The sequence below is a fragment of the Crinia signifera genome, chromosome 2, assembly GCF_055691185.1.
Source record: "Crinia signifera chromosome 2, ASM5569118v1, whole genome shotgun sequence".
Classification (NCBI taxonomy): domain Eukaryota; kingdom Metazoa; phylum Chordata; class Amphibia; order Anura; family Myobatrachidae; genus Crinia; species Crinia signifera.
The window spans coordinates 357,114,436-357,141,218 of NC_139218.1; the positions used below are offsets into that span (position 1 = coordinate 357,114,436).

Sequence of the window (26,783 nt, forward strand, 5' to 3'; positions counted from 1 at the left end):
ATATGTTCCTCAGCTCACTGGAACATTTTAATGAATATTTAGATATATGTTATCTATATACATACATAGAATTGTGTCAGGGTAGAAAAAAGCAATGTCACTGACTGACTATGCAGATAATATATTCCTATTAAAGAGTCCAACAAAGCAATTTATATTTAATATGATGGAATCCCAACTTCTAATACATCAACAACTAAAGTACCTGGAAAGAAGAATAAAATGGGTACAGGTAAAATTCTGCACGCCCTGCAAAACACCAGTGGGAATAAGGACTATGGGGGAGATTCTCTAAGAATCTCCGCCCCCCTTCGCCGCCGATCGCATATTTAATTATCGCATATGCTGTAACATATGCGATAATTAAGGCAAAGGACAGATCTTGCGTTAAGAGCTGTCCTTTGCGGTGAGAGTCGACGGGTCCCAGCAGGTCCCGGCGGCTCTCCCCTCCCTCCCACACCCGGCGCTGCTGCTGCTGCGCCGGGCTCTCCTCCTCCCTGCACCCGGAAGAGGATCAGTGCAGGGAGGAGGTCACAGGTCCGGGCAGCACTGCGCTGTGCTGCCCGGACACAGGTGAGGGGGGAGGGGTCGATGCGGGGCGGCGGGGGGTCGGCGCGGGGCGGCGGAGGGTTGCGATAGAAGCCCATTGGCTTCTATCTGGCATTGCCAGATTTTTCTGGCGATGCCCCCCGCCGCGGTAACCCGGCGGGGGATGCTAACATTTTTAGCTTAGAGAATCTCCCCCTATAGTTTGCTGGCATATAGGGTGATCCCAGATGAATTTTCTGGCCAGGTGAAAAGTCAGCAATAATTCATCGATCAATATTTAATCACAGGCGTTTCGCCTGGTTTTTAGTCGATTTTCACCTATGCCATTTCCCTTTTTTGGGGCGAATCGGACTGGGTGAATATGGCCACAAAAAACAGGCGTGAATTTGTCAAAACCACCTGAATCTGAGGCAATTTCGCTGCACCACGCAGTTTTCACCAATTTTTCGCCCATATGAACGAAGATGGGGTAAGCAGCTGATGTCCTGTGATGTCAGCCGCCCACCTCTGGCAGAAATCGACCCGTCTGCGTACCCATGGGTACTGCCAGCATTTTCATGGGAATGCTCATAAAAAGCTGGGCGTTCCCATGGGTAATCCCCGCCGCTGTACGCCCCCTGGCCAGCCAGATGCTTGCGAGCGGCTCGTCAACTATGCACATCGACGAAGCCATTAGCAAAGGGGAGCTGCACATGTGCATAATATACCATGCACAGTCCCCAAACGTTGTGACGGGTCCGGACTGGCTAAATAGCGAGTAAACTAGAATCACCCCTGTAGTTTCTTAAGCAGTCATATTTATACTTCTATAAGTATTCTATAAGACATTTCTGAAGCTTTGACAGGAAAATATCAGTGTACATTATTTAGTTAGCGGCTAAATGGAATATGGGCTTATACCACCACATTTCTAGCGGTGTACCCAATGCACATGCCAAGTACATGTTGCTTGGGAACAACTTCATGCATTTTGGGGACCTTCACTCTTATTCAGTTCCAAATATTGAACAACTGATGTTGGGACAGTTCTTAGTTTTACTTCAGGATTGCGGAGGCCAAACGGGTGCTGTATCATTGTTTGTATTATCTTCTGGCGGGAATGGATCTTCCAGGATCATATCTGAAAATACAATGAGACAGATACTTTTTAGTTTATGATCTCTTACATTTACAATAGGGAGGTGAATTAGTTAGCCATGGTAATTGATCTCCAGGACTATTCAATTAGCCCCAAAGGTAGCCTGCAGAACTGAAAAGAAATCCAGATAAATTGGCTGTTTCAGCTGCATTGAACCCATTAACACATAGGTCCCCAGGTTCTATCCCCTACCTTGAAAAAGCTGCTGACACAGCGAAACGCGTTGGGTCTGGTATACCTCAGGTGATGCTGTGACTACCCCCACTTATGAGAAGCCAGTGACTCCAAGTGACCTTACCAGCTCCATTGTGGAACCGCCCCATCACTTTTTGGATCACAATTACGACATCTTTGTTCCCAGGATTCCTCATTCTACCACGGCAAGCCAATTGTGAAGGAACGCCACCTCTCTAAGCCTGGAAAAGGAGGTACCGGGACTATCATGTGCTGCTATAGAGAGCCATTGCATTGGGCATTATAAGAAAAGGCACTGTAGAACTTACAGTCAACTGCGGGGGTGACTATCAATCATTGGCATATGCCCTGCTTACCATTCATGTTTTTATAATTATATCATAATAAGTTATTTGCCTATAATGCTATTTTTTTATTATTTTAAATATCAACATTAAATATATGTCTTTTTACTACTAATTGCACACCTTTATTAATTATACAGTGCAGCTACCCCCATTGTTTATATGTTCATTGTAGGTGAAAGACGCCCCATTTCTTTTATCTGAGGTTTGGCCAGACAGCCTCTATATAAGGCACCCCACCCAGATAACTTGCTATCTTCTTCCTGGAGAAAAACAGGGGAAACACCGGGTAATCCCGAGAATTTTCCAGGCTATGCCTTAATGCCCAGGCTGGCAAGCCCGGAAAATGATCGGGATAACCAGTGATTAGCCCCGGGCAGCGCTGCTGAGTTTATCGCTGAACTCAGCTGGCTTCAGTGCTGCCCGGCTCCCTCTCCACCGCTGCACCCCCAGCTCACACACACCCCCCCCCCCCCCCCCCCTCGGCTGTTGCATTGCAGCCTACGGCGCTGGCTTATGACAAGCTGAGTTGCCGCATGTAGGGACGAGGCGCTGGGGTGCAGGGCCAGGCAGCGGCTGATTGATGGTTCAGCAGTGCTAACAGGGACCGGGGACACAGCAGTGTTTTTTCGGGGGGGGGGGGGGGACGGGACTCACTCAGTGGGAAGCGCACCCTAAAAAAAAAAAAAACACTGAAGGGGTTAAGGGGGTCATTGTGACAGACTCACATACTCTCTAAAAACACCGGGGCAGGGGGGATAGTGGCGGGGATCACCCATGGGAATGGACATTGTTTTAAAGAGGGGAATTGACAAGTGTGTGGGGGGGGTGTTAGGTGCTCGGACAGCCAGTGGCAGGTGTCTTTGGAGCTTGGTAATCAGCTTATCGAGCCAACCTGAAAGACCCTCTAATGCCTGAGGCTACCACCCTTTTTCACAAGCATTATATTATTGGTTCTAACTGAAATCCCCCCTAGAAGTAGGTGTGTATATGTACTTATGTATACACAGGCTGAGTACACCTTATTCTAAATTCTGAAATCCAAAATGCTTCATAATCTAATGCTATAGCGACAGCTTTGTTTTCTGATGGATCAGTATACACAAACTATGGGCTCGATTCAGACCTGTTCGCTAGGCAGCGTATATATTTGCCGCCCCAGTGACTGTCCACCCCCCCGCTGAGGAAATCCCCGCATCAACTCGCTCCCCAGCGAATGATTTCTCCTCCGTTCATATAGAGAGGTAAGCCAGGAATCACTTTGCATTTCAACCATGTCCTCCTATTAGGGATGGGTCCATGTGACGTCAGCCGCCCGACCCCAAGCTGGCATCTGCAGGGGTGCGCCCAGCGTTGTTATCAGCACCCATTCCCAAGATATCGCATTGTGTATATGGAAATAAGGGATACTTACTCTGCATTTATATATAATCTATGTTTTGGCTGTAATTCTAGAATCCTGTGCTACAGGTGTTCATACTGTATGTATGTAATTATTATGTACGAGTCAGCAGGACATCTCCAGATACTATAGCCATCCATACACGGACATGTCTGGGAAGTCAGGATTCAGGAATAGTTGTTATAATTATTTCCGCCTATTTATTCTAAACCCCATTTCTCCACCTCTGATTTATGATGGCAGATAAAATATATACAGTATAAACAGTATAAATAGTAAATAACAGTGATAAAAACTCTCATATACGCCTTGCGCAATGCTGTCATTTCTGATGGTGTGGCCTCGCTGATCCCCAGGGAATTTCACGTATGGGGCGGTATTCAATAAGGCTGATTCGCCAGGTTTTTATGGCGATTTTGTGCTGTAAGGCGAATTTCTGACTAAAACGGTGAATCACCCTATTCAATGACCAGATGGCGAATACATTTCAAGGTTTTTTTCGCCATGATTCACCGAGCAGCAATCGCTATCTTTTTATGGTGAAGTGGAAGGTGAACTTTTAAAATAAAGTGTTTTGTTTTTTACAATTGGTGTAAAAAAATCTGGAATTTTATTCTGAGGAGGGGCATGCTATTTTTATTCATGTGCTGTAAGCCTGGCTCCCGGGGAGCCCACCTCCCCCCCACAAACGTTCTGGGGCAGGCAGGGAGACTTCCATCTCCCTGCCTGCCACCGTTCTCAGGCTCCCTGCGGCGTCCGCCGCAGGAGCTCGAATTCGCCAGTCAGGGGCTCCGGAACGCAGCGAGTAGTGGCGAATGTGCAGCGAATCCTAAACAGGATTCGCTGCACGTCGCCAGTATTCACATTGAATACCACCCATAGGGCGGTATTCAATGAGCCAGAATCGCCAAGTTTTATGGCGATTCTGTGTTTTTTTCGTGTCTGACGGTGATTTTTGGAGCTCCTAATGCGAATCACCCTATTCAATGACCTATAATCGCCGATAAGGACCGGTGAATGAAGCACCAATCGCCAAATGTTATTCTCTACAAATCGCCGTTATTAGTCTATAGAATTTTGCATGGGGAATCGACGGTAGTCGAGGGGAATCGCCAAAAGTGTATTCAATGAGAAGTTGGCGATTCCTTTTTCTTGTTACATATCGCCGTTCCTCACCGAGTGTCCCTCGTCATCTTTTTCTGGTGAACTTTTATAGGAACATGTCAAATAATTGGTTTTAAGTGTTCTATTTAACTGTGCAAGTGTAATGTATTATTATTTGCTGCCCTTGTGTGATGTGATGGTCGTAGAAGTGCTATACAAATATATATTTAATTTTTTGAGGTATTTTTTTTTTCTCCCACAAAGCACTGTTCTTACCCATGGTGCACCTCACTTACCCATGATTCTCCTCCCCACCTCACTCCTTCGTTTGGCCTTTGTGCAGATTACCCAGATTTTGCCGTCTGCTGTATTGGAAGCGTTTATTCAGGGTAATTTGCATTTTTCTTGCATTTCACTGCAGTTTTTTAAACACTGACGACATTAATGAAGCTGTTTAGGGAAACGCAGGGTTGGCTGAGAATCGCCGTTAGGGCCGGCGATTCTCAGCCACGTTGAATAGGGTGACTCGGCGACTCCCCACGAATCCCCATGCATGGCGATTGGCAGCAAAAAACCGGCGATTGGCTGGCGAATGAAAAAACTGAATCGCTGTGACCAACGATTCAGCTCATTGAATACCGCCCATAGTGTGCATTCACACTAGGGTTGTGTGTGATATATGGACAGTTATTCATCATGTTGATATGGTGATAATGTAGAAAGTATTGAAATGTCAACATATCATCCCTGGTGGCCCAGCCGTGACTTGCCCGCACCTGATGACTGAAGCAGCTTTTCCGGGTCAGACCTTTGATTCTTTGGTGAGGTTTGCCAGAGACGCCGGGGACAGAGCTGCATCTCGCGGGCACAGTACAGTGAATACGCTGCCTTATGGGGACACTATGCTGACTACGCAGGGCTGCCGCGGGGACACTACGCTGGGATGCCGTTGGTCTATGCTGACAACGTAGCAAAGTGTGGCGCCGTGAAACAACACAAGTACCGAAATCAGTAATATGGAAAGACATACAAACTATAATCAGTAATAAGACTTACCTAGAGCAAAGGAACTCTTCCTCCGGGGTCTGTCAAAGCTGCTGCCTCGTCGGATTAGGGGGTCGGTCATTTTTGACAGGAACATTTTAACTTTTTCCTTCTTTTCTTTCTTTGAACAAGACAAATTCAAAATGGTGCCAGTCATTTCACTCTTCTTCCTGCTGAGACCCAGTAGGTATGAAATATCCAGAAGCACATCCAGTTTGAAAGTGTAAGAAAAACTCAGGTTCTCTTCTGTCACCTCAAAATTTTGCCTCCGAAGGTAATTTCTAAAGGTATTCTGGAAACTAATCTAGAAAGAGAGAAAAGGAATAATTTGTTCTTAGTAAGTAAATAGTTACCACATTGAGCATTGACATGTATGAGTACTGCATGTGATGGAGGAGTGTTAAGCAGCCATTTTGATTTAGGCAGTCTACTTGAACTCTAGGTTTTGATCGGTTCGAAAACCGATGGGGAATTATCAGTCTGGGGTCTGATGGTGAGGTAAGTATTTTAGCCTGGGAGCTGATAAAGGTAATTTGGTCTGGGAACCGATGCTGGATACTATTGGTCTGGGAACCAGTACTGTATACTATTGATCTGGGAACCAATGCTGGACACTATCGGTACTGTATACTATTGATCTGGGTACCAATGCTGGACACTATCGGTGTGGGAACTTATTCTGGATATTATCGGTCTGGGAACTGATGCTGGATACTATTGGTCTGGGAACCGATGCTGAATACTAACGGTCTGGGAACCGATGATGGATACTATTGGGCTGGGAACCGATGCTGGATACTATCGGTCTGGGAACCGATGCTGGATGCTATCGGTCTGGGAACCGATGCTGGATACTATTGGTCTGGGAACCGATGCTGTATACTATTGATCTGGGAACCAATGCTGTATACTATCGGTCTGGGAACCAATATTGGTGGTGGTTTGGTCTGGGAACCAACAGAGGCCACAGATACTTTGGGTGGTAAGCTGGGAATAGTATTCAGCAGAAGTGGATCTGGCAGCAGAGTAGAATCAGGTCTCAGGTAATGCAGCAGCAGGTCTTCTGGAGCAGGAACAAGCCTGAACTCGACTTTGGAGGTAATCACAGGATGATTGTTCAAGGCACTGGAGGATTCTGGAAGGCCTGCTTATATTCCCCAAGCTGCTTGCTGATTGGTTGCTGGTTGCAGCAGCAATGAGGACAGAACCAGGAGACAAAGTTTTCTGGATTTAACTGTGTCACATGATCTATGCAGGAAACAGTGGACTGGTGTTCAGTGGCCAGATGACCCTGGGTGTCATGGCGGCGTCCATACTCCCCGTACGCCATATGAGGTGCCAGAGGATAGACAGTGTCACAGGGGGATGCATCAGCAACATCATTCCATTGATTACGGTCCCAGAGGGAGCCAGCAGCGGACCGGCAGCATAACATACTCCAGCGTGTTGGTAAGATGGGCAAAGCAATTCCTGTCAGGGGGTAAGGGTAGCTTCCATTTGCAAAAACACCTCCTTCCCATTTTCCATGCGTAACTAATGAATGCATCTGCAATCCTATTTCCTTTGCCTTGCAATACACCCTGTGACTGCAAGTCTGAGATTGTGAAGAATTGCATATGTGGCTGATAATCATATACAATCCTTATTGAATCAGGCCCATAGTTTGTAGTTTTTTCTCTGTAAAAGCCAGGAACAATCCTTTCTCTGTTCTCCTACCTAACATGTACCCAACAACATTGGATCCTATAACCTCACTAGGCCATGTCCATAAACTGGTGTATTGTGAGAAGATGACATGATAGATACTGTGAAAAAAGGGTTTAAAAGGACACATAAAACAGCGGAAACTCTGAAAGTATATTTAGTTTACACTTCAAAAGTGGATCATATCCTCCACATTAAATAATAACCAGTCATTATGAAATAATTTCATTATAGAATGAGTTGTCCCAACATATGTTAGAGCTTTTGTTAACTTATACCCCTTTGACATCGACCTAAATAACCCAGGTTTTTGCATGGGAGCACACAAAAACCAGTGTTTGCAGACAGTGTAAATGCGCCCATTTTAAATATGCTGGGTCAAGAGACATCTCTCGGGTTAAACCCGCCTCGTGGTGTAGTGTAAACGGGTAACCCGGGTCAATGCGACCCAGTACCTGTTCACTGCAATGGAACAGCCAGATGCAATCCCTCACCTTACCACCTGCACTCTCACACTGAGGCACTCCCTCACCCCGCGGCCTGCACTTTATCACACTGACGCACTCCCTCACCCTGTGGCCTGCACTCTGTTACACTGACACGCTCCCTAACCCTCTCCTCCCCCACCCCCCACAAGCTATTCCTGACACTCCCAGTCCCCACTAGTGCTTAACCCTCATACCCTGCGGCCTAATTGCCCCCCTCCCACCCAGCAGCCTAACACATCCCACATATATACAAACACACCACTCAACTTACCTTTAAAACATCCGCAGAGTGCAGTCTCACTACCTGTGTGGGCATGGAATTCCAGCAGCCTCTCCTCTGTGTTCCCTCCCTCTTTAGCAATAGCAGGAAGCACTGAAGCAGCAGCCACATGAAACTAAGGTACCTCTGCCTATCTAGCCCCACCCCTGGTGGGTCCCATTTAGCTCCGCCCACCTGCCAAGCAGGGATACCGGGCAGCTCACCTGCTGGCTGCACATCTGAGGGGGGGAGAATCAGAAAGTGAAAGATTTTGGGAGAGTTTTCCCTTTTTTATAAAGTGGCAATCATTCACACTGCATAAACAGGTTGATTTTGCCATGTAAAGGATTGCCGCTTTAAGAAGGAAAAAAAGGAAAACCCTTCCAAAATCTCTCACTTTCTGATTTTTACACCCTATAAAATTTGGCCCCTGGCTTCCGTTGTTCACCTTTTCTTGCTGTAAGGAAAGATCGCTGTTTGTCTTACAGTCATTTTTACTTTACTATAAAAAAATTATATAAAGGGATTCCTCTATTTACCTTTAATATACATGAACTGTATTATATACACAATATGGTATCAATGTTATCAGCAGCTGTTTTAACCACAACCATGTAGTACTGCACTGAGACAATATTGTATTTGTGGACAAGGGCTTATGGTAAGTATAAAGGCGTTAGAACAACTCACTGATAATTAATAATACATCAAGATTAATGTTCCTGTCTACATAATAATGTGCATTTGAACGGCCTAATTAGGACATACAGAGTCATAGACAATACATTATACTGACAGAATAACAAATATACAGTACCAATTGATGCTACTTTTCTTTATTTACATCCTTTTATCTCTGCTAACATCTGGTAATTGTCACACTAATAACTGGCTGGGGAATATAGAACAATTATTTTGAAAATGAATACATAGCCCATGATCAGCATTGTAGGCCCCAGGCAAAGCAATGCATTTGGGGCCCACACCTATTCACGGGAAACAATGTAAACAAAACAAATCATAACACACCCCTCCTGTGGTCCTGTGCCACCTCTTCACTTGCTACAGCCATCCACCAATCAGCATGCTGATTGGCTGCAGTTTGGAGGCATGTAGAGAATGCTGGAAAATGATTGGGGGATGGCTGGAGCTATCCACCAATCAGCATGCTGATAGCCATTCACTGTCTGGCTGCAGGCTTGGAAGCAGGAAGAAAATGCTGCCTGGTTGCTCAGCATACTCTACTGCTTCCCAATAAGCTCAGAAACTAGATGTCCAAAACCAATCCACCCCAGCTCGAAGGCCTCTAGAATTGGTGGTGCCTTGAGCAGATGCCCATTGAGCCCGTACATTAAGATGGCCCTGTCTGCATCTAAAAGTACATTTATTTTATATGCAGCATTCTCACTGCGGTGGCACTCAATGAGCAAGATAGAGCCCCACTTTGATGTGTGTGTACAAAAAATGGGTGTGGTCTTGCTGGAAGGAGGGGTGCTTGCTAGAAAAGCAGGGTACAGCATGATAATGTCACTAGTGAAACCTCTTATTATACTAAAGGCCAAGGGCCAGATTCTATAAGCTTCAAAAATTATAAAATGGGGAGTGATAAACAGCCAACCAATCAGCTCCTATCTGACATTTTTCAAACACAGTCTGTGACATGGCAGGTAGGAGCTGATTGGCTGGCTGTTTATCACTTTCCATTTTATCACTTTTGAAGCTTAGAGAATCTAGCCCCGATAGTGTGAACTGATCATTAAAATGTTCCACATGTAGCAATCTATACCTAAAGGTATATCAATAAAAATCCCACTTTTATGAAATTCCTAACAGGTGCATCAGAGACGGCAGGCGGAGGCTGTGTGATGCAGTTCGGAGAGATAGAGACTTGCCGAGGGGGCCTCAGGCAGTGTCTTTGCGGAGGCTGATGTCGCCATCTTGGAAATGGGCACATTCTTCATTGGGTCAGCCAGAATTCCTTATAGCCCCTCCTGTCTGAGAACAAATGACAGCTGCCCTCAAGATACTCCTATTTTACAGGTACATGAATCCCATTTTGAACATCTGATGCTTTTCATTTAAAGAACAGTCTGCATTGTGAATTGTTTTGTTGCTTGGAGCCTGCAACTTCCCCCTTCCACTAATTAGCCTGTGAGGAATTTGTGCAAACACCAGCCCCTCCCCCTGTACCAGCTGGCCCAAACTTTCCTTTAAAATTGGACATTTTTGGAAGCCTGCTTAAAGGCTTGCCTGCATCTTAGCCTGCATCGTAAGCATGGCAACTGAAGCATGAGTTTGACTGGAGTTTGGACTTACACCCACACATGGCATCATTTCATTTTTCACCAATTACCATCTCTCTCAGCCTCTAAGCTGATGAAAGCTATGTATTTTCTTTGTTTACTGTTTCTTTACAATGATTTGTACCATGTACCACCGTAACCACTGTTTGCAAAGCCTGTATGCTGTATCATCACTAGTTGCACACCCTTCCAACAACAAGCTGGCAGGGTGTGCCAGCTTTGGAAGAAAAGTGCTACATCCGGTCGAACTCATGCTTCAGTTGCCATGAAAATAATATTATTACTGCTGCCTTTGAGCAGCATGATCAAGATGGCGCCGCTGATGGCTGCCTAGGAGCTGTGCAGCTCAGCCAATTATGTTCCATGTGTGATAACTGTACTGTCTCTGCTTGTATTGTTACCTACCTGGCTGTTTCGGTGACCAGTGGCGCCGCTTATGGCTGCCTAGGCACTGTTCAGCTTGGCGGGTATGTGCTCCCTTTGTGATAACTGTACTGTCTCTGCTTAAGGTTACCTTCCTGGCTGTTGCACCGCTGATGGCTGTCTAGGAGCTGTGCAGCTCGGCGGGTATGTGTTCCCCACATGTAATGTCTTAATGTAATGTATGTAATGCCTTCACCCCCCTTCATCCCTGCTTGATGCTGCACTGTAAATCCACAAAAAATTCCTAGTGTGCGCAAGCATACATGGCCAATAAAGTTGATTCTGATTTAGAGAGGCTGTCTGGGCTATTTGATGTCAGTGCAAAAAGCTGTAGTGCAGTTTGGTTCTCTGCTGCTGTCTTTTTTCAGTCTTCCAGATGGATCACTAATTTCCTTGTCTCGTTCTCTGACCTGCTTACTCCGCCTCTACCTCTGCTCAGACCACCCTGCTGTAGTCCTGTATTCTCACCACGGGCACCCAAGGACAAGCTCTCCTTGTCTCCACTATCACCTCTTCTACCTCTTCAAAACCAAATTGTCATCATCTTCTTCAAATTATTCCAGTTTTTCTTCAGCACCGCCAGGAATTCTAAATCTCTCCTCAGTATTTTTGTCTTTTTGCGGAGTGGCTTTTCCTTCAACTTTTGTAAAGGACACTTTCAAAGACGTTAATTGTGACCAGTCCACAATTTTTTTTTTTCCTAGGACAATATTTGGAAATCTGCTCTCTGTATCTATGAGAAAAAGTTTATTGGTTTAATCCTCTTGTCTCTAGTTCCCGTATCTTATACAAACCCATCAAATCCTCAAAACCGGACATAAATTGGAACAGTGGCAAAGAGTGCCCTTTTCTAAACTCGCCCAAAGGGGGTTATGTAATAGTTTTAGAGGTTATGGATCCAATTTAAAGTGGCAATCAGTTGAAACCTGCCTTAAAGTTATCATAACACCTTGTTGGGGCCCTACAACTGTAATGTCAATATATAATGTATTAAAATTAGTATATATTTAAGGAATACGTGAAATGGAACGTAGCTTACTTGTAAACTGTAGTTTTCTCCCCAAACTGAGGATATTGCAGTATTCATTCCATCCTCCACTCTGCTTTTCACCTTTGGATGTCTGGTATTTACAATTAAAGCAAATGTTTTAGCTGAAAAAGAGAGTGTATTTATTACAATCCTGGGACTCATTCAGAGTTGGGAACAAAGCAAGCAAGTAATGTTGTACTTTGGCAAAGCCATTTTACACTGCATGTGCAAAGGAGGGGTGCCCCATCATTCTAGGTCAGTGGTTCCCAACCTGGGGTACTAGTACCCCTGGGGGTACACTGCAGACCAGTTGGGGGTACTTGAAAATAATATTGGTAATGGCGGACGATGAAAAGGTCTTTTGATGGCTTAAGAAGACTCATTGCCATGGTGGTTCCGGTTGATAGATCTACAATATCTAGATAGACAGTCAATAGGTCTAGAGTCAACAGGTCGAAATAGAAAAGGCCGACAGGGTCAAAATGTTGACAGGGTTAAAATATTGACATAAAAAAGGTAGACACATGAAAAAGTCAATGAGTTTTAAAAACATGTTTGCGTCAATGTCAACAACTGTCGACATAAACCCCCAATTAGTGTAACACGTACCCGCGCTTGGCTCGCCATGCTTTTGGCTCGATGCAACACTACGCTTGGCACACTATTATATTCTCCCTCTATGCTGCATGGATGGTGAAGTAAGAACAAGCTAGTTTTTAAAAAAGTTATGAAAAACTCATGTCGACCTTGTCATGTGTCTTCCCTTTTCATGTCGACCTTTCCTATGTTCACCTTTTGACCTTGTTGACCTATTACATGTCGACCTGTTGGGGTAGACCTATTGACTGTCTATATAGATACTTCTATATAGAAGTACGGCCACGACCCCAGTCCAATGTTGAGACCTCTGATGCTGTGAGGTATGTTAATATATCATGTATAATTAGATTTGTGATACACCAAATGGGCTTTGCAAGACTTCATCATACCTGAGGTAAAGGGGCTGTTGACTTTTTTTGCATTTGTTATAAATAATATGGGTTTTGCAAACAGTGTTTCTCTGTAATCCTTATAGTCAGCATGACTCTGGAGGGTGACTTTCCTAAAAGAAAAACAAGACAACCATCAGCAAATGTAAATCTCTAGAGCGTTTTGTAGCAGAAGGACTGCATACTTCCCAACATTCTGTGCGCCGGACCCGGGACACAGCTCCTGCGCGCCGTAGGTGTGGTGAAATTTTCGGGGGGGTGGGGGGTGTGTGGCCTAATTTAGGGGTGTGGCCTATAACGCAGCTTCCACGCGAGGCCACGCCCCCATTTTGCCGCTATGGGGGCATGACCCAGAGGCTCTGTGAGCCTCTAGCCATGCCCCCAGCCCCCTGGCTGTGGGAATAGACGCTGTGCGCGTGCAGCCGACAGGGGAGACTCCCAACAGCCCCCCCTCACCGCGGGACACTGCCGCCCACGGGTGGGACAGCGGGACAGGCCCTAATAATCAGGACTGTCCCGCTGAAATAGGGACTGTTGGGAGGTATGGGACTGTGACCATTTGATACTTATCAGCAGGCATCAGGGCGGCCATTTTGAGAGCTAAGCTACCATATTTTTAAGCTGCACTCCCACTTGGAGCATTACAGCTCTACTTTTTTTGGGCGCCCCAGGTGCTGATGATTTTGAGGAAAGTGCGATCGTGAGGTCCTATGAGAAGCTATAATTATGCTTGCCACACATCAGACCAACTTTCCTCCAACCATCCAACTAGTTGCTTGAATGGAATAAAAATATGGTACTGGTCTGGATGGGAGCAATTGTAATATTTACTTCACAAATTTGCTCCCAAAATCTGGAAAAGGACAAAAACTGTCGCTCAGACATGGTACTGTAGTTGGATCTGTTTGATTTAAACCAGCGGTTCTCAAACTGTGGGTCCTGACCCAAAAGTGGGTCCCGACCTTCTCAGCATGGGGTCGCCACTCCATGCTGCTGACCATCAGGCTGATGACTTTTCTAATCTCGGTTAGTGATTCAAGGGGTAGTATTCAATGCCGCTCGCCGCGGCCGGCAAGGGGTTTAAACAGCGAGATGTGCAGAAAACCAGCGATCCTCGCTGTTTAACCCCCTCACTGCCGCTCGCCCTATTCAACATTCCAGGGGAATCCTCGCCGTCACAGGACGGCAAGGATTCCCCCAAACAGCGACACCCGCGGCTAATGTAGCGAACCCGTTGTATTTAGCCGCGAGTCTTGCTGCTTCTGCAGCCGCATACACCTATTCCCCCTCGCTCAAAAAATGGAGCGAGGGGGAATCGGTGTATGAGGGGGGTGAGTTGAATACTGACAGGGCGAGTGGTGACAGAGAGCAGGAAGCCCTGCTCGCTGTCACCGCTCGCCCAAGGCATTGAATAGACCCCAAGGAGTCTGAAAAATCAGTTGAATTGTATGTTATTTTAGGATTCTCACATCATGTTGTGCCCAGGGGTGCCGAGAGGGGGGGGGGGGGAGGGGCAGATACTAATTACCAGGGCCCAGGCTTGCTGGAGGGGCCTGGCGGGGGCCCTGGTCCGACACCCCCCCTTCCCACTCCGTTCCTCCTAGGCAGCTGCAGCACACACCTACAGCATGTGCTGTGCTGAAAGCTGTCAGCACAGCACATGCTGTAGGTGTGTTCTGCTGCTGCTGAGGTGGGGGGCAATAACACTCCCCCCTCGAATTTAGAGTGTTTTTCACCCACCTTAACATTTTTGGGTGTGGTCTAATCGTGGGATGTGGCCACGCCTCCTGTTATTAGGCCACGCCCCAAAATGTTACCGGGGTCCAGCATTCCTCTTGGCAGCCCTGGTTGTGCCTGCACAATGCTGCCATGTATGTGCTGTCTGCTGACTACACATGTGATGTGATGGCCTTCTGCAGTAACTTGCTGGGGTCCTGTCATTATTTTTATTGTCTGATGGGGTCCCAGAGCAAAATAGTTTGAGGACCCCTGATTTAAACAATTTGACTGAATGTTTTTGTCCATTTTCCTGGGTTTGTGGGCACATTTCTGATTGTCCTTTGCTCCCATCCAGTAATGCAATGGTTCAAAGTGATCCCCCCTCCTCACACCACAATACTACAGGGATATGATTCAGAATCCAATGCTGATGCTAATGAGAGTTTCCATAGGGCTCATTCAAGCTAGCTGGTAAGCTGCGCTGCCCACTGTGTTTCTCTCCACATCAGAAACTGTCACCATCGGTAATGGGACCTGCACCAGCCCCTTCTAGGTGTAAAGCCCCGTACACACGGGGCGACGGGAGCTTTGTGCTGCACCAGTGTGATTGGTCCCAGTGTGTGATCGACCCAGTGTGTGCCCAGCTTAAATCTCCTAAACATCAAAGATAATAAATGAATAATGATGATATTTCTCCTTTCATTCAAATGATTGTTTTTCTTTTCTTTTTTTTTTTCTTAAAATGATCTCATTAGAATGAATATTGCCAAAAAATGACATCTGTAGTCAGTGACTGCCAGTAAGTAATGGGTCTGACATTCTGAAACCAGCATATTCCAACACAGTCACCATTTAGAGACACAAATATGTTTTTTTAAATATAAACAACGGCTTACATTTACTTCAAAATCTCTATTCAGTTTCAGTCTGTATACGTTGCGCTTTCTTTTTTGCATAAGTTTAAACTAAATTAACTGACGATAACCAGGATAGTCCCGTGCAGTCTTCACTAAACATCCCAAAAAGAATCAGGGCCAGATTCTCTTATCTTCAAAAGTGATAAAATGGAGAGTGATAAACAGCCAGCCAATCAGCTCCTACCTGCCATGTCACAGACTGTGTTTGAAAAATATCAGACAGGAGCTGATTGGCTGGCTGTTTATCACTCTCCATTTTATTACTTTTGAAGCTTAGAGAATCTGTCCCTCAGACTTTAAGACAGCTCACCAATTGGCACTGGCTAGAGGAAGACAGTATGAGTGACATCACCCTTAACCCTTTCAGGTCCAACATCTAGTCAGACTGAACAGCCCTAGCGCTAGTAGCAGATCCAATGGTGAGACACTTTAAAATAAGAACAATAATGTTCAACATTCAATGTAGACCATTTTTTTATTTAAAAAAGTACAATTCATTTAAACATTTAAACCAGACTAAATTGCAAAAAAAAAATTGGACTGCAAAGGGTTAAAGACTTCTTAGACACAGGGCAAGCAGCACAGAACAGGAAAGGGAACAGTTATGTCATTGTACCATCTGGTGGCCAGTTTATTAGTTGTATGGAGGAGTAATGACTGTCGGAATGCTGTATGTGTGGCAATCCACTCTGAGTGCCCCTGTGCCCTCAAAAAGGCTTAATGGCAGCCAATGCTGCTATTAGGAAAGACTGCAGCTTCATAGACACTGCAGGGATGTGAGGGGTTAACAGACCCAGCTCACATCCACGTGCAGAGAACCTGACATTCCCCTGATTGGCTGCCCTGGAGTGTGTGAAGACAGGAAGCTGAGAGGTCAGGGGTCAGCCAGCAGAACGGGACAGAGAAAACTTGCTGCAGTGGAGAGAAGGCAGAGATTGTGCACAGAGAGAGTGAGAAGACATGCTTGGAGCAGGGAGAGGCTCAGGCAGAGAGAGGAGAAAGCCCAGCAGCGTGTGTGCAGTGAATGGAGAAGCTGTTCCCCTGTCCTGCACTGAAGAGGAGAGCAGGTGCTGCTGATAGGTGCCAGGCAGAGTGAGACCCAGAGAGGAGTGAGAGACCCAGAGAGGAGTGAGAGACCCAGAGAGGAGTGAGAGACCCAGAGAGGAGTGAGAGACCCAGAGAGGAGTGAGAGACCCTGAAGAGTCATGACCAGCAGGAACTGGCATCTGCAGCTGAGAGTTAAGGTACAGGAGCTCCCCTACCCCCAGGCTGGCCTGCACCCCACATTGGCCCACTTTACCCAGCTATTGAAGTGGCTCTCCACTGCATAGGGGACAACTGTTATTGGGGTGCTGATCACCCTGCGACATTACCAGCCCAGAGACACCTGCAACGCCCCTCTGGCTGCATGCCAGATTTGCCACCACTGCCAAGCCTATATCTACAGCCTGTGTTGTATGTCTAGCAGGGAGTTGCCCTAGGTAACGGGGACTCGCCTGTACCCCGCTATAGGGGACCATTAATATTTTCTGGCCTTTATATAGTAGTGTGCACACTAAGGTAGGGCCTACCCTTGTACTTGTGAGGATCTTCCTGCGTGGGACCGTTTCTTCATTGACTGTTTTCTTTGCACCAGGGACTATAGTTCAGTATAGTGTTGTATGTGCAGTATAGTGTTATATGTGCAGTATTGTGTTATATGTGCGGTATAGTATTCTAGTGATGTCATATTATTGTCTTTAATATTGCTCTGTTTGATGTCATTGTCTTTGTGTTTTTTTTTATCTTTCTTATTGATGTTTGCATATGTGTACGAGTATATCACAGCGACTAGTGCAGTTGTTTTCCTTTAATAAATATTTGTCGCTGCTAACCGAAGTAGCGTTGTCTTTTGTGGGTCCCTTGGGTTGTGCCGTTCCCTGCCACAGGTTCTCCAGCAGAAGCCGCGAAGAATCCAGAAGCCGCCGCGGTCACCAGCTCCAGATTTAAGGTACGCCATCTTGCACCACACCGTACAGGGGCACTGTCACACTTGGCGTCTACGAACAGGATTGCACAAGACCCCTGTGAACGGCAAGATGTGGCGATCGCAGTACATAGAACCGCTGGAGATGCGAAGAACCGCCACTCCACCAGCCCAAGCCAATCAGAACTCGATTGGGGCAATCATCGAAGCGATGACTGAAATGACCAGGATGATCCGTGAGATGCGTCAGGAATGGGCGGAGGATGAAAAGGAAAGACAGCGACGTGAAGGTGGCAGAAGGCATAGATGCCAACAGAATCACCAATGGAGGTCGGAACGACTACACAGTGACCGAGCCAATGTATGCCCACAGACTGTGAGAAGGCACGGGAAAAGAGGTCCACCGGCAGTGTTCCAGAACGCGTCAAGAGCATCCGGTGTAACTCAGATTACCGATAGGCCGCGAACCGGCCCAAGAAGGATCACAGGTCGTGTCCTGTGGTTTGATGTGCCACGCGGATATGGATACATTAGACGTGCAGACAACGGGCGTAGCGTCTATGTCCATTACACCGCCATACAGAACGAAGACCCCCAGAATTGCTTCCGGAGCCTTAGCGATGGTGAAACCGTCGAATTTGAATTAACAAGCGGGAAGAAAGGCACCAAGGCCGCAAAAGTGACTGGGCCGAATGGAACGCCGGTGCTACGCAATAGACATGCCCCGGAACAACAGTGGCACTACCCGCACCGTAAAGAGCCTCCACCCTACCACCAATATAGCGGAAGCAGAGTTGAACCGAGAGAGGTCAAGCAGGAGAACGAAAGGGTCAACACCAACCCTCCTCGACCAGGACAGATGCCCCGCCCACCAGAACCTGACATCACGAGGTCAAGCAAGAAACCGGTAGTGCGGAGTGAGGCAGTCCATCAGAACTGGCAAGAAGCGACCAGGCCTCAACTTCCGGAACCGACGCGGGAGTATGTGCCCAGGATGGACGATGCAGATTACCGGGTGGCGAATCTAAGGCCGAGAAATGTCGGAATGGTAGACCAGCAGAGAAGCCCAGAGATTGAGGTTCACATGGCTGTGACACAGACAGTGGAGCCGTCAGAAGCAGAACCAGTGGTGCCACTGCCTGAATCCAAGGCCAAAGTAGAAGCACCAGAGAGAGAAGACAAGGCCAAGATCTGTTTCATCGGTGGGAAGCCGGTAACAAGTGGTGAATATACGACCATCTCAGGAGAGGAATTCGCCCTCAGAATCCAGCAGGCGATACAGAGGTCGAAGAGGCAAGTTCGAGAGGTGAGACATGCCTAAAGATGCGTACATCGTGAGAGTGGGCGCCATCCATTGACAGCCTTGGAGAAGCTGGACCGCAGAGGGATGGAGGTCCTGTGGCGGAGGGATGGTTGGCACGGGGAGCCCACATTGGATATCAGGTGATAGGGAGGCAGTAATTTGTATTTGTGGTGAATGTATGTGTACTCACCTGTTTTCTTTCTCACCGTTAAATGTCTTGTCATGGACATTGAGAGGTTTTTGGCAGGAACCTACTGACCCAGGTTAAGTTGCCTGCGGACAGGCAAATTTCCAGCAGGGAGGTATGTGGCAATCCACTCTGAGTGCCCCTGTGCCCTCAAAAAGGCTTAATGGCAGCCAATGCTGCTATTAGGAAAGACTGCAGCTTCATAGACACTGCAGGGATGTGAGGGGTTAACAGACCCAGCTCACATCCACGTGCAGAGAACCTGACATTCCCCTGATTGGCTGCCCTGGAGTGTGTGAAGACAGGAAGCTGAGAGGTCAGGGGTCAGCCAGCAGAACGGGACAGAGAAAACTTGCTGCAGTGGAGAGAAGGCAGAGATTGTGCACAGAGAGAGTGAGAAGACATGCTTGGAGCAGGGAGAGGCTCAGGCAGAGAGAGGAGAAAGCCCAGCAGCGTGTGTGCAGTGAATGGAGAAGCTGTTCCCCTGTCCTGCACTGAAGAGGAGAGCAGGTGCTGCTGATAGGTGCCAGGCAGAGTGAGACCCAGAGAGGAGTGAGAGACCCAGAGAGGAGTGAGAGACCCAGAGAGGAGTGAGAGACCCAGAGAGGAGTGAGAGACCCAGAGAGGAGTGAGAGACCCAGAGAGGAGTGAGAGACCCTGAAGAGTCATGACCAGCAGGAACTGGCATCTGCAGCTGAGAGTTAAGGTACAGGAGCTCCCCTACCCCCAGGCTGGCCTGCACCCCACATTGGCCCACTTTACCCAGCTATTGAAGTGGCTCTCCACTGCATAGGGGACAACTGTTATTGGGGTGCTGATCACCCTGCGACATTACCAGCCCAGAGACACCTGCAACGCCCCTCTGGCTGCATGCCAGATTTGCCACCACTGCCAAGCCTATATCTACAGCCTGTGTTGTATGTCTAGCAGGGAGTTGCCCTAGGTAACGGGGACTCGCCTGTACCCCGCTATAGGGGACCATTAATATTTTCTGGCCTTTATATAGTAGTGTGCACACTAAGGTAGGGCCTACCCTTGTACTTGTGAGGATCTTCCTGCGTGGGACCGTTTCTTCATTGACTGTTTTCTTTGCACCAGGGACTATAGTTCAGTATAGTGTTGTATGTGCAGTATTGTGTTATATGTGCGGTATAGTATTCTAGTGATGTCATATTATTGTCTTTAATATTGCTCTGTTTGATGTCATTGTCTTTGTGTTTTTTTTATCTTTCTTATTGATGTTTGCATATGTGTACGAGTATATCACAGCGACTAGTGCAGTTGTTTTCCTTTAATAAATATTTGTCGCTGCTAACCGAAGTAGCGTTGTCTTTTGTGGGTCCCTTGGGTTGTGCCGTTCCCTGCCACAGGTTCTCCAGCAGAAGCCGCGAAGAATCCAGAAGCCGCCGCGGTCACCAGCTCCAGATTTAAGGTACGCCATCTTGCACCACACCGTACAGGGGCACTGTCACATATGTCGGTGTGTTATACCACACCCATGATACCGGCTAGTGCAAGTCTGCATTCAGCACTCATAGTGATGAACGGAACTTTCACAAGCAGATAGAGATACATGGAAACACAGAGATTTGTTTCTTAGCAGGCAATGCAGCTGCCCCTGAATCAGGCCCTGTATTTTCAACAGAGGTGTGGTATGAGTGGCCGAGGGTCAACGGTAAGTATACCGACATTGGAGCAGCGGTGTAGCTAGGCGCCATGGTGCCCGGAGCAATGGCATATTTCACGCCCCCCCCCCCCCCCCGGTAATTAATTGGGGGCGTGGCTAACACGTGTTGGCATGTCACATTTGAAAATAAAAAACTTACAAAACACAGTAACGTAATCTGCTGCGCTGTATAAGACACTGTAACAGAATCTGCTGCGCTATATAAGACGCTGTAATGGAATCTGCTGCGCTATATAAGACGCTGTAACGGAATCTGCTGGGATATGTAAGACACTGTAACAGAATCTGCTGCGCTATATAAGACGCTGTAATGGAATCTGCTGCGCTATATAAGACGCTGTAACAGAATCTGCTGCGCTATATAAGACACTGTAACGGAATCTGCTGCACTATATAAGACGCTGTAACGGATTCTGCTGCGCTATATAAGGTGCTGTAACGGAATCTGCTGCGCTATATAAGGTGCTGTAACGTAATATGCTGCGCTATATAAGACGTTGTAACGGAATCTGCTGCGCTAGATAAGACGCTGTAATGGAATCTGCTGCGCTATATAAGACGCTGTAACAGAATCTGCTGCGCTATATAAGACACTGTAACGGAATCTGCTGCGCTATATAAGACGCTTTAACGGAATCTGCTGCGCTATATAAGACACTGTAACGGAATCTGCTGCGCTATATAAGACGCTGTAACGGAATCTGCTGCGCTATATAACAACATGTAATGCACTCTGCTGTCACCGTCATTGTAGACATTGCTGTCATTGTAGTCACCGTCTGGAGGAAATTCACCAAAGCCGGCAAGTGCAGCCCAACAGCCAGACACAGCTCAGCTCATTCAGCCAACTGTCGTAAGAACTCAGATGAGGCAAAAAATTTTCAAATGAGGGAAAGCTTCTCCGATGTAGGGGATGGTCATCAGGAAAGCTTGGAAGAGGTTCTGTCACGGGCAGTGCTGCTACGCTGCCTGCGCTGCCCGGAAGCCGGACCGAGCAGCAGCAGCAGCTGCAGCAATTCAGAAACAGGAGGAGGACATAGCCTAGGCTAGGTCCGACTCGGTGTCAGCCCGCCGCCCGGCCTCACCGCCCGTGACGCTTGGCGGCAGGGACGGGGCGAGCAGGGCAGGAGGCAGGCGCAGGGCAGGGCAGCCGCCGGCGCTGCGCACGCTGCCCGGCCCGTTAGTTACTTATGCAGAGTGCAGACATCACACTTCACTTGCAGGGATGGGATCATTTGCGGAGGGGGGGCGGGCCGGCGGCGCCAGTCAACCAATCGCCGCCCGGAGCATGAGCTCCGGTGGCTCCGCCCTCCCTACGCCTCTGCATTGGAGTCCTGATCGCCGCCGGTACTCCGACAGGGAGCAAGCGCAAAAAATCCCCTTGCGGGCTTGGTGGTTCACTGTGCTCTCCATACATTCTATTCTCCCTCTATGGGGGTGGTGGACCCCCACAAGAGAGAATAGCCCCTATCAGTCACCATCCCGACTGTCGGGAAATTGAACAGTCGGGATTCCGATGTTGGTAAACTCACCGTCGGGATCTCGACTGTCAGGCAGTCATCCAGCACCCGTTCAGCAGTGCACTCTGAAGAGTAGCAATAAAGATTTTGGGAGTTATTCAGACCTAATCTCTGCTAATTGCAGAGCCCTGTGACTGGATAGCCGCTGCCTTACCAGATTGAAATCCCGCCCAATGCAAGCCTGCGAAGATCATGCCGATTTGCTAATAGCTGCTAAACATACCTCCTAATTTTCTAACCCTGGTGATCGGGACACCCGCGTGGCGTGCCTGAAAAGAGGCGTGGTCTATGCAGGGGAAGGGGGCATGGCCCTGCAGGGATTCCACATCCACAAGCCAAGCCCCCATTTTCATCACTATGTGTAAGCTGCTGACCGTGCCCCCAGCCCCTCTTTTTCTCTGAATATGCCCCCACACCGCAGGACACTGCCCACCCTGGGTAGGACATTGGACAGTCCCCCAAAAAACGGGACTGTCCTGTGAAAATTGGGATAGTTGGACGGAATGGCTAGTTCATTAGCAACTTACCATATAAGAATTTTCCCAGTCTGTGAATGAGAAAGGAAAAAGTGCAGATGTTTCTGTGAGTTTGCCACAAGGTTTTGGGCAACATGTTTCTGTTGGTTGTTGTTATACGTAAAACCAATCTGGTTTTGGTTATCAAAATAATATTCACCACTGTAAATCCCACAGCAATAACAAAACAAAAACCCATGAGAATTTGCACTTTTGCAAATTGAACCCCACTAAGGCCCCACAATTGTATAGATAAATCCTAGGCACAGTTTAAGGTGTGTACACATGAGTCGATTATCGTTAATGTTATGCACGACCCTTTACGATATATTTGTAGTGTGTACGCACGATATCATTATCGACATGGGGGTTTATACCTTTTTTTTGAGCCGACATGTGCCGACGGGCGGTATTTCATGCCCTGCCATCCACTAGGGCGTGGTGGGAGAATAATATAGTGTGCTGAGCGCAGCGAAGCTCCATGCCCAAAGCATGGTGAGCACACGTGGCGCTACGTTTTAGTGTCCATGTTGACTGTGTCGACATTCAGGACAAAAAAGTGAAAAACCCCATGTCGACCTAATGCGTGTCGACCTAATGACCCTGCCGACCTAACATTCTACTGTCTACCTTCAGTCATGTTGACTTTCCTGTATGTCGACCTTCAGTCATGTCGACCTTCATGCATGTTGACCTAGTGGTGTCGACTTAATGCTTGTCAACCTAGTTGCTGTCTATCCAATGATCCATACCTGGGGTAGCCAACCCTAGTCCTCGAGAGCTACCAACAGTGCATGTTTTGCAGATCTCCTCACAGAATCACAAGTAAGCTAATTAGCTCCATCTGTGGATCTTTCAAAATGTGTCAGTGATTAATGAGTGCAGCTGTGCAGCAGCTAGGTTGTCTGGAAAATGTGAACTGTTGGTAGCTCTCAAGGGCTAGGCTTGGCTACCACTGATCCATACCATCTGCATAAATGGATTTAACTAATTTGTCTGAATGACTATTTTTGTCTGTTTTCCATGTTTAGGAGCAAATGGTCAATTGTCATTTGCTCCTAGGGTTACCACCTTGCCCCTTTAATTCCGGACACATATTAATTACACAGGTTCTGTGGCTGGCTGACTTCAAGACTCCATTTCACCTGGTTTTAAACTTCCACAGAACCTGTGTAATTAATATGTGTCCGGAATTAAAGGGAAAAGGTGGTAACCCTATTTGCTCCCCAAAATTTCCAGATTTTCATTCCAACCAGCCAGATTGGAAAGATAATCTTCTGATGTGTATGGGCCTTTAGTTTTAGGTATATTTAATTATGAGTCATTATCATGTGACTCTATACTAGTTAATTATAGACCCAGATTGGGGTAAGATGGGTTTGGTGTGCGGTGCCCCTGGATTGGTGTGGTTGAATCGCTCTGAGGTATCACACTATCTATATACATATTAAAAAGGTTAACTACTCCTCACATCTACGAGGTGAAGTACCGCTAGTGACCTCTAGAGGCCACTCAATGAACCAAATTACTTCTTTATGTGCTAAAAGGTGTCATAACAGAAAATGAAAGCAATTTTTATGGGGCACTTATCTGTTTTTTTTTTGCTGGATATGGAGAGAGGGAGCTGTGAAGACAGATTGGAGGTAGGAACAGATAGGGAATGATGGTGGGGAGAGTTTGTGAACTAAAAACAGTCACAGTTTAAAAGGATAATATAAACTGTCACAGCTCAAAGGAAAGTGGTACTTATTTCCTAGCACGGCGCCCATCTCACTGATTGTATGCCTTAACTTAAGGCATACAATCAATACAATTGACACGATTTTTTAATTGTATGGATCTCATCTTATGCATCTCATGGATCTTATGCATCCATAAGATGCATGAGGTCCATGAGATAAAAAATCGTGAGCCCCCAATAACCATTGTTAACGCCACCAGCACTATCAACGCCAACCCGAAGCGTGGCGAGCGCAGCGAGCCCGCGAGGGGCGGCAGAACGCATCCTCCGACCTTTGCATACCCCCACTATCCACGTCGGCGTGGAGTTGATTTTATATAGTGTGGCAAGCGCGAAGCGTGGCGAGGGGACGCGGACTACTTCACATGTATTCCGCGTCCGCTCGCCACGCTTCGGGCTCGGTGGCTCGCTGCGCTCGCCACACTATATATTCTCAACTCCACGCCGACGTGGATAGTAGGGGAATGAAAAGGTCGGAGGACGCGTACCGCCGCCCCTCGCGGGCTCGCTGCGCTCGCCACGCTTCGGGTTGACGTCTATCGTGGGGTCATGGCGGGCACATAAAAAATGTGAAATGGGTCATATTGGCCCATTTCACCTTTTTTATCATTTTTCCCTATGTGAGATGGACTTAATGAAGTCCATCTAATCTTGTGCCATTATAATGGCACAAGACCGACAAGATCCTCCCGATTTCAATGTTAAAAGATTTTTTAACATTGAAGTCTATGGAAAAATCGGGTGAATCGGTCGGTCGCATCGCGGCCGATTTTAATTGGTCGCGACCGACCGATTGACCCGATTTCTGTCATTCAAAGGGAAAAAATTGTAAAAAATCGGCCACATCGTGAGGATCGTGTCCCTTAATTAAGAGCCACGATCACTCACGATTGTGGCCGTTCTAGGAAACAAGTACCGATATAGCATTAGGGACCCTTAATACACAGGGAAGCCTTGAGGATGGATTGGGGTATTTTTCACATATTTGCAAATATATGTAACCAAGATGAATTCCATTATAATGTAGTCTTTAAATCTGAATACTGCTTTAGCTTGCTGGAGGAAACAATATTTTTATTTTACTTTACATTACCCATCCCTTTTAAGCACTAAACTAATTGAGGATCTGCAGGTATATATAAATCCCTGACAACTAGCTAGAAGGGTTTGGTATAATACTCAGACAGTCGGGATTCCGGCAGTCATTAGTCAGACGTCGGAATCCCGACTGCACAGCGTGGAGAGCGCAATGAAGCCAATTGCGGGCTCGCTGCGCTCGCCACCTATTTTATTCTCCCTCTATGGGGGTCGTGGACCCCCACGAGGGAGCAGTCGGGATTCCGAGCATGTATGTAAGCTGTACTTCAGGGGGCATTCTGTGTGAAAGCAGCACTAGTGGTGGCATTGTGGAGTCAACAACATAACTGTGTGTGACATAGTATGCAATAAGCATTATGGAGTGTGGCATAATATGTAATGGGCACTACAGTATGTGGCATAAAGTAAAATAATCATTACGAAATGTGGCATATTTTGTAATGGGCATTACTGTGTGTGGGATGAAGGGAAGTAAGCATTATGGTGTGTGGCATAATGTGTATGGGCATTATGGTGTGTATAGTATAATGTGTAAGGGGCACATGTCAGCTATCTACACCTCTGGTCTTAATGACCTCAAATAATTCATATTCTACAAGTATACAACCAATGGCTGCAATATAATGGAAGTAATCATACTGTTGAATAGGGAAGAATAAAAAATAAGGGATTGGAGAATCCCAGGACAGTGTGCTCACCTCTGTATGTAGTTTATGACCCTGCAGCGACGTCCATCTATCCTGGCACTGCCATCACTGAGCAGAGTGTAGCCCCCATTTCGACTGGCACAGATCAGGGTGTCCTCCTCCAGGCTGATGTACTGTGGCTGCAACTCCCGCAGCAGTGCCAGCGGCAGCACAGCGATCTCGCAGTTGGCCGTGGTGACACTGGCCAGTATCTCGGAAGACACAGACATTGCTGCAAGTCGCTAGTAAATCGCAGCAGATGTAACAATACGTAGAGGAGCCCCGTGTATGACTGTAGTACTGTGCAAAAATACTATTGCAGCTCTGAGCATTGGCACTGCACACACATCCAATGCCAGAACTGGTCATACACCACACCCTGAGTCTGAGCCCATGCCAGCCCTCTTCCCCTGCACTGATCATGTGTTCAGGAGACTTAAGAAAAAAAAGCAGCAGACGGAGGGTTTAAACT

General features: G+C 47.1%; 1 protein-coding gene across 1 annotated transcript; it reads right to left on the reverse strand.

The window, feature by feature from the left end:
• MEDAG (mesenteric estrogen dependent adipogenesis) lies at nucleotides 1-26,634 on the reverse strand. Its single transcript, XM_083169841.1, has 5 exons — nucleotides 26,324-26,634; nucleotides 12,973-13,085; nucleotides 11,993-12,105; nucleotides 5,789-6,080; nucleotides 1-1,669 (listed from the first exon to the last, which is right to left on the reverse strand). The coding sequence occupies exons 1-5, from the start codon at nucleotides 26,539-26,541 to the stop codon at nucleotides 1,590-1,592; spliced, it is 816 nt and encodes a 271-aa protein (XP_083025967.1). The 5' UTR covers nucleotides 26,542-26,634; the 3' UTR covers nucleotides 1-1,589.
• Between the last annotated feature and the right edge of the window lie 149 nt (nucleotides 26,635-26,783).

Bases quoted from the DNA above. Each gene is read 5' to 3' on its own strand.
- MEDAG (XM_083169841.1), bottom strand. From the start codon at position 26,541: ATGTCTGTGTCTTCCGAGATACTGGCCAGTGTCACCACGGCCAACTGC. The intron at 12,106-12,972 runs GTATGATGAAGT...TCTCTTTTTCAG, and splicing joins CAACAGCCCCTTTACCTCAG to CTAAAACATTTGCTTTAATT. The intron at 1,670-5,788 runs GTAAGTCTTATT...TTGTATTTTCAG, and splicing joins GAAGAGTTCCTTTGCTCTAG to ATATGATCCTGGAAGATCCA.